This window comes from Dendrobates tinctorius, unplaced genomic scaffold (genome assembly GCF_039654945.1).
Source record: "Dendrobates tinctorius isolate UK_male_01 unplaced genomic scaffold, ASM3965494v1 ptg000065l, whole genome shotgun sequence".
Taxonomy (NCBI): domain Eukaryota; kingdom Metazoa; phylum Chordata; class Amphibia; order Anura; family Dendrobatidae; genus Dendrobates; species Dendrobates tinctorius.
Window position 1 is genome coordinate 33536669 of NW_027361733.1, and position 15073 is coordinate 33551741.

Consider the following 15073-nt stretch of genomic DNA (forward strand, 5'->3'; position numbering starts at 1 on the left):
TATGTAGCATGCATGTAGTATATATGTAGTATGTATGTAGCATGTAGTATGTATGTAGTATGTATGTAGCATGCATGTAGTATATATGTAGTATGTATGTAGCATGTAGTATGTATGTAGCATGCATGTAGTATATATGTAGTATGTATGTAGCATGTAGTATGTATGTAGCATATATGTAGTATGTATGTAGTATGTATGTAGCATGCATGTAGTATATATGTAGTATGCATGTTGCATGCATGTAGTATATATGTAGTATGTATGTTGCATGTAGTATGTATGTAGTATGTATGTTGCATGTAGTATGTATGTAGTATGAATGTAGCATGTATGTAGTATGTAGTATGAATGTAGCATGTATGTAGTATGCATGTTGTATGTATGTAGCATGTAATTTTTTTTTTTTTTTTACATTCAACACATTAGCCGGATGATGGGACTACTACTGTCCCATCATTGGCTAATGTGTCAATCACTGTCATGGTAGCAGGCATCGCCCGATGGGACTTGTAGTCCCATCGGACGATGCCTGCACAGACCCCCGAAGCCTGCACAGCCCCCCGGCAGGCCGGCACAGCCCCCCGGAGCCTGCACAGCCCCCCGGCAGGCCGGCACAGCCCCCCGGCAGGCCGGCACAGCCCACTGGAGCCTGCACAGCCCCCCTGGCAGGCCGGCACAGCCCCCCGGCAGGCCGGCACAGACCACCGGAGCCTGCACAGACCCCCCGGCAGGCTGGCACAGCCCCCCGAAAGGCCCGTACAGACCCCAGAGAGGCTGTACAAGGGAAAAACAGGATTTTTCTTATTCCGATACCGGAAGTCCCATAGACTTGAATGGGACTTCCGGTATCGGAATCGGCGATACCGATACTTTTTTTTAAGATCGGCCGATCCATTCCGATCCGATACTTTGAAGTATCGGACGGTATCGCTCAACTCTAGTCATGACTCCTTCACCCGTCAGTGATTTTTCTTGTAGGCTAAAAACAGTCGAAGTTTGACCAGAGTTTGGTCAGTATTTACCAGCAGAGTTTGGTGAGACTTTCATTAGTTTTGCTTGAATGAAAATCAAAACTGATGGAAGTTTCTCAAGTTCCTCCTATCAAACAGACCATGAAAAACAGACAACACATGGATTGCATCTGTTTTTTCACGGACCCATAAACTTGCTTTAGCGAATTTGATTCGACCAAAACCTAAAAAATCCAGCCAGAGCATATGCTTGGTAGAAGTGCAATGCATAGGTGTGTAATCACACTGTGGCCATTTAATAAGCAGAACATAAGATAAAAACTAAATGAGCAAATACCCTGTAGTACGTAAATAAATAGTAATAGTACATGTAAATAACATAGGGTACTATCATTGTTTTGATCACAAAAACATAAAAGCCATTCCACCACGACAAGGTGTACCCTAATCGGGATGGTACTTAACTCTTGTAGCTCACCTCACTATGTGTCAGCAGCCCTAAAAATAGATGAAGGCAGAGTCGGACCTGGATCCTAACTGGTCGGACACGCACCAGTGGAAAGCTATATACGCAAAATGACAGCCCATTCAGAATAAAATCGACCGTGTCTCCATGGTTTTGTGCGGATCTCTCGGTCCGAGGCAAAAATTGGACAAGTGAACTACCCCATAGACATAAGTGTTATCTGTGAAAAAAAATGGATAGCACTTGTACAATAAAAAACAGTGACATGTGAAGGAGCCCAAAATTTGATATGGTCTGGATGCTGATCGGTTCTGTGGTTGGTGGTGACGAGCATTGCATAGGCCTGGAGAGTGTGACCCGCATCAGCTGGCAGGGTGTGACTCCCACACAAGTTATGCCCTGTATCAACTGTTATTCTGAAACTGCCAAAATCCAATACTGAAGTGTAACAGGCAAGAATATAAGTTATATCAGTTGTACTGTAACCACCAAGCTCTGTGCCTCCTTTGTGACAGGTAACTATTATATCTACATTTGCTACTGTGTAACTATTAAAGGGAACCTTACAACTGATACATGCCATGCTGCCTGAACCATAGTCAACATTTTTCATAGAAAAACATTTTATAAAAGCTGTACAGGGCCCGATCCACATGGGTGACTAGTTGTAAAGATTGGTCCCTGGCAGCTTCTCCCTGCCCGCTGCCTGTGACAGGGCTCTCCCTATACATGCATGCAGGGGGAGACCTGTCAGTCATTGGCAGTGGGAGGGGAGAAGCTGGATGTTAAAGTACATTCTTCTAAGAAATGCCACAGCGTTTCAGAGTCAAACCTACATAGCTGAAATCATACAGCTGGTGTCTGATACATGGTGCCTGTGGATTGGGCAGCATGCATCATCTGCCACGTTCCTTTTAAGCTCATGTCCTGGCTAAAAGACAGCTTGCCTGTCTCTTAAAGTTGTTCTAGTTGAAGGGTTTTTCTTCATTCACAAAAGTGGTGTCCAAATGATTGCATAGTTGTAAAGCAACGAACACAGAAGTTACTCACCCTCCCCACAAATCCAATCTCTGTGTATTGGCTGCACCGGCGATGTCATGACTACAGTAAATTAGCGCTGCAACCAATCACTGAGGTCAGCGGTTCTGCTGATGAAGATGTCTCGAAAAGTGATGGAGAACTCCGCACGACGCAAGGAGGTCAAGTACCATCTGCGCCACGTTTATGAAAGTGGAAAACCCCATTTGTGACCATCAATGCGCTATGTATAAGTTATGAACCATGTTTAGGCCCAAGGGCCACGCCCATATGTGTACCTGAATTGTATTATGGTCAAATCCAGAGGTCTGGTCATGTTGGTAGTTGTAGTGTTCTATTTAGAGAGAATAATAGAATTGTTGGGAGTTGTAGTGTATAGACATATAACAGACTACTGGAATTCTATGCTCACGGGGAGAACATGTCTTCACTTAGAGGAAGCATATGTATGGAAATCTTCACAGCTGGATGCGCACATCACGTCTTCTCTGTACTGAAAAAATGAATGAAGCATAAAAAAATTTTCATCTACATAGTAAATGTCTCCATTGAGTCAGTTTCTTTACAAACATCTCTCACATTTATTAGACAGGACACCGAACATACATATTTATTAACATCAACACCCATCTGATCTGACATAAATAACAAGGTGGGCGGAAGAAATAAAGTGCAAGTATCGAAATGCAAGCAAAAGTCACAAACAGAACATGGAGGATCACAACTATATACATCATATAATCTGTACAGTGAGGCATAACCAGAGAACGCCCGGCCTGGACAGCCCGCTATGGGGATCAATAGTCAAGACATCTGTATTGGTTATATCGTTTGCTCCTTGTAAGGATATATTTATCAGACAACACAGCTCAATATATGGGTTCTGCTACATGCATGCACAGTGCAAGTCTCCCTTACCCCACAGCCAAAAGTCAATGCAATGAAATAAAAAACATAATAACCCCAACTAATGGCAGAATGAAAAATATCGCAATAGCACACAATGATAGATAAATCTACAATAACCCAATATCAAGACAATAAGTACATTATGTTAGTGTAGTGTCAAAGAAAAAGGTTAAATTGCAACTCCAGTCAGTAATGATATTTAAAATAGATTTTACAACAAATGATGGAGTTTATTTTCCATGTCATAGTCATCCTTTGTATCCTTTACAAGAACCAACAACTAACTACTTCCTATGTACAAGAAGAAAATATAACTTTTATAATACTGCCCATATGTACAAGAATATGACTACTATAACACTGCTCCTATGTACAAGAATATAATTACTATAATACTGCCCTTATGTACAAGAATATAACTACTATAATACTGCCCCCCTAAGTACAAGAATATAACTACTATAATACTGCCCTCTATGTACAATAATATCACTACTATAATACTGCCCCTCTATGTACAAGAATATACCTACTGTAATTCTTCCCCTATGTACAAGAATGTAACATCAATAATACTGCCCCCTACATACAAGAATATAACTACTATAATACTGCCCCCCTAAGTACAAGAATATAACTACTATAATACTGCCCTCTATGTACAATAATATAACTACTATAATACTGCTCCTACGTACAAGAATATAACTACTATAATACTGCCCTCTATGTACAATAATGTAACTACTATAATACTGCCCCCTTATGTACAAGAATATACCTACTGTAATACTGCCCCTATGTACAAGAATGTACCATCAATAATACTGCCCCCTTTGTACAAGAATATAACTACTATAATAATGCACCCTATGTACAATAATAGCTACTATAATACTGCCCCCTATGTACAAGAACATACCTACTGTAATACTGCCCCTATGTACAAAAATGTACCATCAATAATACTGCCCCCTATGTACAAGAATATAACTATTATAATAATGCACCCTATGTACAATAACATGACTACTATAATACTGCCCCCTATGTACAAGAATATACCTACTGTAATACTGCCCTTATGTACAAGAATGTAACATCAATAATACTGCCCCTACGTACAAGAATATAACACTATAATACTGTCCCCTATGTACAATAATATAACTACTATAATACTGCCCCCCTATGTATAAGGATATACCTACTGTAATACTGCCCCTATGTGCAAGAATGTAACATCAATAATATTGCCCCCTATGTAATAGAATTTAACTACTATAATACTGACCATATTTACAAGATTATAACTACGATAATACTGTTCCTTTGTAAAATAAATACTATAACACTGCCTTCAATGTATCTAAGAATATAGCTGCTATCGCTCTCCTACATTTTTGACTAGAATTGCATTCTAAGCTTTTTTCCACAGTTGTTAACATGACATTGGTTCTTTTGGAGTTTCAAAAAAAAAAAAAAAATCTGAAAGAGAATCTCATTCTAAAACCCAATACCATTTTGTGTCTTATCAGATCAAACTGGTCATAGCAGGAGGAAGGTCAACATATCATAAAGCAGATGTCTCAAACGTGTAGCACATCTGATGTTGCCTACATGCAACTCTCTTTATACCAGGGGTTTGGAGACCATTATTATAAAGAGTGAAGTCAGTATCACAAGAAACCTTTACAAGATGCAGTAATATTGCAGTGTGACATTCGCCTTGGTTTACCCTCCCCCTGTACATCCTTTCCTCCTGTTCATACGCTTACTGTTTACTGTACCAAAATGAATTTTTCCCCTAGTATTTGCAGAGCGGATGAAGGAGGGTGCAGATCAGTGGTCCCAGACTTACTCCGTCAGCTGTTATTTACAGAGTTCTGGCATTCACAGTAATGGATGGCTTGGTGAGGCAGATACAGCAAACCCTATCACCATCTGTCTGTGTGTTACGGACAGAACATCTTTGCCTGCGGGTTCCTCAGGTTTAGAGACGCACAGTCCTTTTTGGTTTATTTCACATCATCGACCCTAACAAAAGCCTCATGAATAATATACAAAAAAATTCAATCATTTCCTACCATGTTGTAGAATGACTATGCCAAGAGTTCCCAGGAATGTGACAAACAATATTGCCTCCAATCCAGCCTCTTGAGGGTTGTCAACATCTCATACAGTTAGGAATCTGTCTAGCTAAAGGAGTTTACGACAAACCACATTTCCTTATATCCTATTAAATTACATGGACATAAATTGTGATCGGTCCCCGACTGAGTGCCTTCATCTACATCACTAACAAAGAGCAGAAGGAGACTAGGGAGTGTGAATGCTGTATTTGTATCCAAGCCCGGAAGCCAAATAGGCCCAAATGTCCTTCTGCCCCATGTGAGAACACTCGGTCTCTAACTGGCTTGTCATAGTTAGGGAACTTTTTTTTCTTTTTAGAGATTTAGCACTTCTTCTCCGGTCCATGTATTTACATGGTCAGCATGCTATGCTACATTTTCCCTGAAGCTGATCACCAGAGCTTTTCTCAAGCAGGACCGAGGCTGGTTTCAATCCTAGTGACATAAAACTTTTAAGCTCTAATGCTCATTATTGCATTAATTGGCAAATATAAGCTTTGGATGCTTTGTAAAGCTGAGCGTTAACCCTCTTGGAAGCAGTAATGGCTGCCATATTGGTTGTTATCCAAAAGTAATGTAAACTACAAGAAATCATGAATAGAACACCCAACATATTCACTACGACCAGTGCAAGTTTTGTCAGGTAGAGATCCTTCCACATAAAAACCACGGTAATGTGTACTATATTCATAACTCATGCATCCATGGGTCTATAGAGGACTTTCGAGACGACATGGCTTCTGCTGGTTACAGTTTTGTGCGAAGGGTTTAATATATATATATGTATATATTATTTGTAGATAAATGAGTTTATCTTCTGAAGAAGGTTGATGTCTCCAGTGCCTGTACTGACAACATATCTTCCAGACGCTCTTGACAATGAGAACCATGGACTTTTAGAAGCTCAAATTATGAAGGTTTTGGAAGATGTCTTTCTGTTGTCTTCAGTATGGAGTATCTCTGGTGATCTGGGTAGCGAATGTGTGGTTGGTGCTAGAGATACTGTTGGATTTCCTGGTAAAACCGAGGTGCTTTTTCTTCCTTCTCCATGGTGGGCATAAAAAACTGAGGGTGGAAACAAATATCTGTCGAAAGTTTGCAGATACCAGGTTGTAGAGTATTGGATTGACGGTAGAGCTCACGTAGAAGAGGACATTGGTCAGCATGTAGAAGTAGTGGTAGAAGTCATTAAGTTCACTGTGAATAACAAAAAAATTTGGTTACTTCATGTATAATATTTTAGATTTGATGGCGGGGCTTGTAAAGTGTGAAGATGTCTCTCTGGGTGTTGAAAGACCCTTCTCCAAGTTCTTTAGTAGGGAAAATCTAGATTATATTTTCACAATGAGCATGTGCCCTGAGACCATCAATACACCTACGTGGCTCCTTCTAAACACCAGCCCTTCCCAGGTATGTTCTATCTACATAGTTTTGCTTGGTTGTCTCTAGACCCAACAATTTCTTAATGGTGTAGAGCCACATCAAAGTGTGACCACCTCTTCTGCATGTGGCTATAATAGGAACCTTTTGAGGTGAGAAATAGTTGTCCATACCAAATTTATGCCCCGTAACAAAGTAAAGAAGTGTAGAATGTATGTCAATTTTGCAACCAATAGACTGGACAGTTGAATCCAATGACTCTAACTTACACATTGACCATAACCTTGGTAATGTATTGCTAATCCTCGTGGTTCCAAACTTCCTCTAAGATGTATTTATTCTACATGTAACAGATGTGATATTGACCTGAACACCAAGCTTTATTACAATTGTCAAACACTGATCTAACAGGTTATTTTATGTTGTTATTATTATGTTAAGACGATGTTGTGTTTGACCAAGGCTATGAGTTTTACTGCTACAGAATTCCTGATTATGTCATCTTCCAGCAAGGAAGGGGTAAAGAAAATTGAAGAAATTCCATCATCTTATTAAATTAATGAAATTAAAATTTTTTAAGTGGATGTTTGGAAAATGTTCAACGTGATTCTATATATATGTTGACCGCTGTGTCATTGCTCATCTGCCATTGAGCTAAAAAAAAAAAACAGTAATAAGTGTGCACTGTGGGATATTTGCTGGATTGAAAAATGGGTTCCACTTCTTCACTGGTCCTAGTTCATATTCAATTTTCCTTAGTTGATTTACTAAACACTGGCACAATACAGGGATGACAGTGTCCGACATTGGCTGCTGGCCACCTGTTTCGGTTGCTCCTCAATATTTGACAAACTCCTTGCCTTGTCGACTGGTATTGGGCACGATTCACAGGCTCAGCAAAAGTGTTCAGTGATTTAATAAGGAGGCTCTTCTGTGCAGTGGTGTTGAACCTGTAGTTTATAGGAGTGTTTTCAATGCCTCTAGTTGTTAAAAAACTCAGCAGACTGAACACCGTCACTGCAGAGGTTGTTCAATAATTAATCTGCCAGCTGGCACATGTTCAGACTTCATGGGAAACTTCTAGCAAGTTTCTAGTTTGAATTCCGAGTAGTACCATATCAATACTCCTCAGGGATGGATTCTAGGGAATCCAGAAGGGGATCACACCCTTGGGCCTCCACCATCTTAAGGGTCCTATAGGGCCTCCACTACTCTCACGGGCCAGGTGCATGCATAAAAAAAGGTCTTTCTGTTGTTTTCGGACAAATATATCTACAAGAAGAGCTTTAGGTTGATGTGTGTAACTCTTTATTTTGAAGTTTTGAAGTCAATTGCACAAATGTTTCCAGAACTCCCTATGATTAGTGTTGCAAAAAAATTAGGCACTCATATACATGTTTACAGGGTGTTTAAAATCTATTACAAATCTATTGCTACCAATGCATCAGATGTTAGTCAATATTTTGGTAATACTGTAACCTTCCTGAGAGAATGGGATTGTGATAGATGGAATAGGGGATTTATTTATCGGATGAGGCAGTGCTGGCAAATTGGGACTTTCATCGGTGTGATGGCGCAGAGGTCCCATTTTGCTACGGCTGCTTTATTTTATTTATTTATGCCTCCTACTCTATCACAATCCAATTATTTGAAGACGGTCACGGTATTGACTAAAACGTTACCTAACAATTGATGGATTGCCATTAATACATTTTAAACACCACTGCAACATATCAGTGAGTATTAAGTTTTTTTTGTAAAACTAGTCAAGGGATATGACCCACTGGTGGTATTCTGTGCACTTTCACATAATCCATAACTCCATAGACTTCCGTGGATAAGACATGCTCATCCCTTTTGTCTAAAAGTGGCTACTATTATAATTCAGGTTGTCCAGATTCCTGTGGAGGGATGACCAGGGACATTGACCAACTTTGATTTGGCACACCTGATGTCTTGCTGTGAACAATATGTGAGTGAAGAGAAAAAAAAAAAGATATGTCAACTCTGACAATATCTTATCAATCTAAAGTCCTCCATGTTATAGGACAACATGGTTAGCACTGCAGCCTTGCAGTGCTGGGGTCCTGGGTTCAAATCCCACCAAGGACAACAGTTTGTATGTTCTCCCTGTGTTTGCGTGGGTTTCCACCGGGTTCTTCAGTTTTCTCCAAAGACATACGGATAGGGAATTTAGATTGTGAGCCCCATTAGGGACCGTGATGATAATGTATGTAAAGCGCTGTGGAATAAGATAGCGCTATAGAAGGAAAGCATAAAAAATAAATAAAAATAATGTTGGCCTCTTTTCCCCCTGAGAGTAGTTTGGAGGTCTATAATGACATCTTATAGGAGCTTTTAATGTCTTTTCCAACCAAATCTGGCAGGTGAGGGGAATTTGATTTCTCCTTGCGTGATACAGTGTGTGAATGTATTAGTCAGATATGACCCTACTTCTCTAAGAGTATGTGTAGTTGATAAGGTCATCAATCTATATCTGTCCTGGTGTGGTAGAAGCTGTCAAGGAGTGCTAAAGGCCCCGTCACACACAGCGAGATCGCCAGCGAGATCGCTGATTTTGTGATGCCACAGCGATCTCACCAGCGATATCGCTGTGTGTGACATGTATTAGCGACCAGCCCCCCCGCCGGTATCGCTGATCTCGCTCAAACGTCCTGGGCCATTTTTTGATCGTTGGTCTCCCGCTGGCCAGCACGCATCGCTGCGTGTGACAGCGAGACCAATGATCAACGACGCTGGGAGCGGGTTTCCAATGTAAACAGCGGGTATCTAAGAGCCGCGCGGCTCTTAAATACCCGCTGTTTACCTTGAATACCAGCTTGCTTGCTGGTCCTGATCGCTGGTGGGTCTGTCTATGTGACAGCTCACCAGCGATCAGCTATGTCCCAGCGATCCCATCCACGTCGGATCGTTGGTGGGATCGCTGGGACATTGATGTGTGTAACGGGGCCTTTAGAGTTGTATTTTTGCATGAGGCAGAACATTGTTCATTGGGAATCTAGCAAATGCAAAACTATAGATCTTGACGCTGATGTCAACAACATCCTAGTTTGGTGTAGATGCTGAAGTTTAGTTAGACATCCAGCATTTGTCTAGTAGTCCTAGTATTTTTGCTAATAGCTGTGTTCTTTGAAACAGATATAGTTGTACTTACTCTGTCCAAAGGCTCTCCGGTACGTAGCAGAACATGAGACGCCTCACATGATATGGAAGCCAGCAGACAACAAAGGCAATGACTACCACACCTGGAGAACAAAGAGAAGGACAGAATGAAGCACCCAAATCATCATGCATGTTAATCTGAATCAGAGATCTCTAATACTACAACTTCCAGGATTCAGGAAACTGCAGTTTGGCAGCATGTCCAGAACCACAAGTCGGAGACCACCGCATTAAGTTTGCGGTCACTAGTCCATTCTTTGCTCGTGCACCTCTTTCCAATAGTCTTGAAGCTGCATGATATCATATTGTACAATATCTGCTCTTGTTATTTCCTGACCACTTAAGAATTAAGAAGCAGTCTCTTGTATTGCAGAAAGAACACGTTTGTAACCCCTTCAGTAATTTAGTTAGAGTTGATGAAAAAGATTTGTAGGACCCTGGCCTAATGGCCATGCTGGGAATTTGACCTAAGCCTTGCAAACCTCCTCCTACCAGCCAACATCCTTGGCGCCTCTTCAGATCAGTAGACCCTGCACATCTTCTTTGCCTTTTGGAACTCTCGTGATGATGCGTCTGATCTACTAACCTAAGGAGGATCCAGATATGCCAGGAGGTAGTGGAGATTCAGGAACTATAGACGTGGCTGCACGATCAGACCCTTGCAAATCTTTTTTCATTGGCTCTTCATGTAGCTCCATGTAAGGAATTGGAGTTCATCTGACCAAGTGGTTTCAAGCAGACTAGTCTTACATAAATTATATGAGCAATATTTTGATGGGGTCCCCATCCCCTTGCCTCTGGTCTCATAATTTCAAAATACAGCACATAGATACTTTATCTGAAAGTTTTACTTGGTCAAAAAAGAATTACTAAATAATTAGAAAAAATGCCTGCACTTTACTACAATTCCTACTATTCACCCTTTAGTGCCCACATTGCTGTTCTATGTAATTCCTACACAATGCTGCCATTGAATGTAGAAATGTTACCGCCATGCAATGCCTAAATGAGAACTTCATACAGTATTCAAACAATGCTACTATACAGAGACCCTATAGACTGCCATACATTTTTCACACAATACTGGCAATGGCCCCCCCAAAAATCTAAAATTCACTGTAAAAATAATACCGCCATACAATTCATTAATAGTGTACAGGCTAAGGGTAGAGTGACTGCTGGTACAGGGCAGTGAAGAACCATATGGTCCATGCTCAGGTTGGTCCTGTTCATGGGTAATACTCAGTGTATCAACCTGTAAATCCTACCCTGCTTTTCTGTATGGGTAAATACTTATAGACTGTCTAGTCTAGCATGATACTTATGTTACTTTGTGAATTGCTATGATAAATACATCCATCTTGCCGGTCGCTTACAGGCATGGAAATTCAGAACCGCAGCATACAATATCCTGATCCTTATTATGTTAATGATACATTACTGTAATATATGACATGGTCAAGAGTGGAAAAGGTAGGAAAATGTATTTAGTAATTCACTATATTATTGCATGTACAATTTCAATCTTCTTTTTGGTCCTGTCATTACCCAATTCCAGCCCTCTTTATGTTATGCTGCCCAGCAGAGCTTGAAGGTAATTTGGGCCCTGGTGCAACACCTGAGGCTGGGCCCAAGGCAAAATTGGTAATTATTTGATATGGAATCTATATAGTGTGTAACAAAAGAAGGAAAACAATTTGAAAGATGGTAATTCAATTTTAGACAAAAGCTATGGGGGAACAGGCAGCGGGTGCTGCTGCTTTCTGGTAAGAGTTTTATTTCATCCCCAGTGTAGGATTCACAGATACACTGCTCAGTATTGGTGCTGATGCTATGATGTGTTACATAGAGAGAGGACAGCAGGAATGCTTTATGTCTGTGTGATATTTGGGAGAAATCACAGCAGCTCAGAGACAACTGGAAATTAGCGATAGGACACGCAGAAGGGAAATTTTTGATAAATGCACAACACAACTCATATAATGGCCAGAAACTGTGTCATTTCTCTTGTACACACATAATGATGAGTAATAAAGTCTATTGTTTCCAATGCATTGTCTGACTGGTTTATATATAAAGACTTCAAGTTGTAAACCAGATGGGAAAAAATCAAAAAATATATAACAACTGTATAAGAGGAAGTGTTAGGAAGGCAAGTGAGATAATCTCGGGCAAAGCATTGATTCCATCAGTTTATGCCGGATTTAAAATCAAATTATTGCACTATGAGATTTGCCGCTAGACTGGATCATGAGAAAATTGAATTTTTTTGTTATTCTTGCCTGTAGAAGAAAGACTGAAAATCAGTGAGGTGAAGACTGAAGAGGCATCTGGGAGATCTGACTTCTCACATCTCGCCATCTCCTTCTATTATCGGGTGTCCAGCCGGGACTGCTCTATATCTACAATCACAGACTAGTATATGGCTGGAGCGCTGCGGAGATGGAAAGAGTCAGATCACAGAGACATACTGGACATACTGTAGTTTGATCACAAAAATGGCAAAATAACTCCCTTTATCTTAGCGGAAACCAGACATTGATGCCATTTTGTTTTGCTCTGAGGTATTAAAGGGCCAGTAACTACCAAAATCCCATTAAATTAATCTTGACCCTATTCTGTCCCATATTTCAGTCCACAAAAGGTTTATGTCACAATAAATCTCGCCTCTGTCTCCCCAAGTTGAAAATATAGTATAGTATAGTCGTAAGGATCCAGGAGAAAGCAAAAAACCCCATACAGCAGTAGACAATTTTCCTTCTCAGGATAAATCCTGGAAAAGCCCAATTTTGATCTTTCATATTTCTGGATACTTCAGCGAACCTATACATAAAAGCAATATAGAATCAATAAGTGCAAAACTAATTATATATCCCTACAAAACAAATGTGTCACACCTCTAAGGAATAAAATATAATAATTCTATTAATTATAATAATAATAATAATAATTATTATTATTATTATTATTATTATTTACATAGCACCATTAATTCCATGGTGCTGTACATGAGAAGGGGGTTACATATTTTCCTATCCATTAGAGTGTTAATTACGGACAGAACACGGATGACATCCGTGTGCTGTCAGTGATTTTCATGGACCTATATACTTGTATGCAAACAATTTTGATTTGTGACTCCAATCAAAAATGGACATATCCATAAATACCGCAAAATGATACAGATATGTGAACTGCTCATAACAAATACATGATTCACAGATGTCTCTTTGTGACCTTATTGTCAGTTTTTTCCTGACTAGTGATTGTAAGGTGGCGGAACTATTTTGCCGACATGGGTCTATGCCCTTTTTGATGCATATTGGTTTTTGTGCATACAACGTGCATTCTGAAGCCACCCTGAAAAAGTGCTGCCTAAACACACAAAAGAATGAACAAGAATGAACATATTCATGCCGAAACACGCGTTGGGGTGGAGGCACCGCAGGTCTCATGTATTGACACAACCATCTATATGTTCTTTATGCCTTCCTACCTATCTTCACATGTGTTCATGTTCACTGTTGAATTTATACTTTTCTTTAATATCCTAGGTACTTACCTTACTATGTATGTGAACTATTACTCTTTACATAGGCATTTTTGAGCTTACTTTTTGCACCTCCCACCTGCGGTTCCACATTCTATGGTTGTTACTACTGTTTGATTACCCTTCCAGCTCTGTATAGTCCCTTTTAAATATTTAATAAAGTTATATCTTTTATCTTACATCTTGGTTCATTTTTGGTGTGTTCTTCTCTCATATGTTTCAATATTAATTTCTTTGTAAAATCGACTTGCTTTTCATATGCTCAAGCTTTTGTGTGTCTTGTCTGTTTCAGGTTTTTGAAGATGCCAAGCAGTTAAAAGAAATGGCCGGACCATTCTTCACTCATTTTCTACTCTGAAATCGCTTCATATTTTCCAGTAAAAGACAATGGAAAGAATTTTGCCTCTCCAATGTCTGTTTGAGTGTCTTGCCAGTGTTTTTGTTTGAAAAAATTAGAGGTTTCTTCATTGTTAACTGGAATTAAAAAACACCTGGACCAGTGAGAAAAAAACGCAACAAAAATGCTAAAAAAAAAAAAACTATTAAAAAAAATCAATGGCAGTCAAAGTAAAAAAGGTCAGGAGTAGTATTTTCTGGTGAGGCGCAAGTCACAAAAAAGATGCACCGAATTTAGTAAGTGGCATGCGCCTCTCAATTAATCAGGCCCTAAGAATTTGGCTGCTTTCCTTCCATAGGTGAAGACAGAGGAAATTGTAGAAGGCCTCATAGAATTTTTTTTGCTTTTTTCCTTGTTTTTTCACCAGTATTTTCTGCACTTTCTCCCAGCATCAGACGGGCAAGACCGCTCTTCTCCTCCATGAGTTAATTGCTTCATGTCTGAAATAATTTATCCCTAACCAACATTATTAAAAAAAAAAATTTAAAAAATTTAAAAACGACAAATTGGTTTTCAGAGAGCGACTTGAAAGAATGGACTGGGTAAATGAGAATTGATTATGCAGCCTAAAAAGCTTAAGCTAAACACAAAGGCTGTCGAGTGCAAAGCCGTGGAGGGAACGCTCCTTTTTAAAGTATTAAGCAGTTTATTAAATGGGGAGGAGATTAATGATTCTTCCCAGTGGGGGATCCAGGCGGACGATTATCAAGTTTAGTACAAGTTGAGAAAAGTATTTAGTAATATTTAGCTGTGTCTGGTATCTGCCATGCATGAAGTCTTAAAGGTATTCACAGAAAAACACAACCACTTTTTGTCAAGAAATTGCGCCACACCTGACCACAGCTTGTGTGTGGTATTACAGCTGAACTTAATTAAGATGGGGAAAAGTGATAAAATCAAACACTGCCTGTGGAAGAGCTATTTCTTGAGGAAAGCAGCCATGTTTTTGTTGTCCTGTACATCTCCTCTAAGGTTTCCCATTAATGTATTTAAATGTTAGTTTCTAAAGGATGGAATAATTAGGCTTGCACATACTACATAGGC

General features: G+C 39.7%; 1 protein-coding gene across 1 annotated transcript in view; it reads right to left on the bottom strand.

Moving 5' to 3' along the window:
• Window positions 1-3035: 3035 nt before the first annotated feature.
• NTSR1 (neurotensin receptor 1) overlaps window positions 3036-15073 on the bottom strand; it is a 287502-nt gene continuing 275464 nt past the window's right edge. Inside the window, exons 3-4 of the mRNA XM_073580933.1 lie at window positions 10075-10165; window positions 3036-6716 (exon numbers count right to left, since the gene is read on the bottom strand). Of these exons, the coding sequence (XP_073437034.1) occupies window positions 6464-6716; window positions 10075-10165 (344 nt within the window). The 3' untranslated portion in view covers window positions 3036-6463. The remainder of the gene's footprint in view (window positions 6717-10074; window positions 10166-15073) is intronic.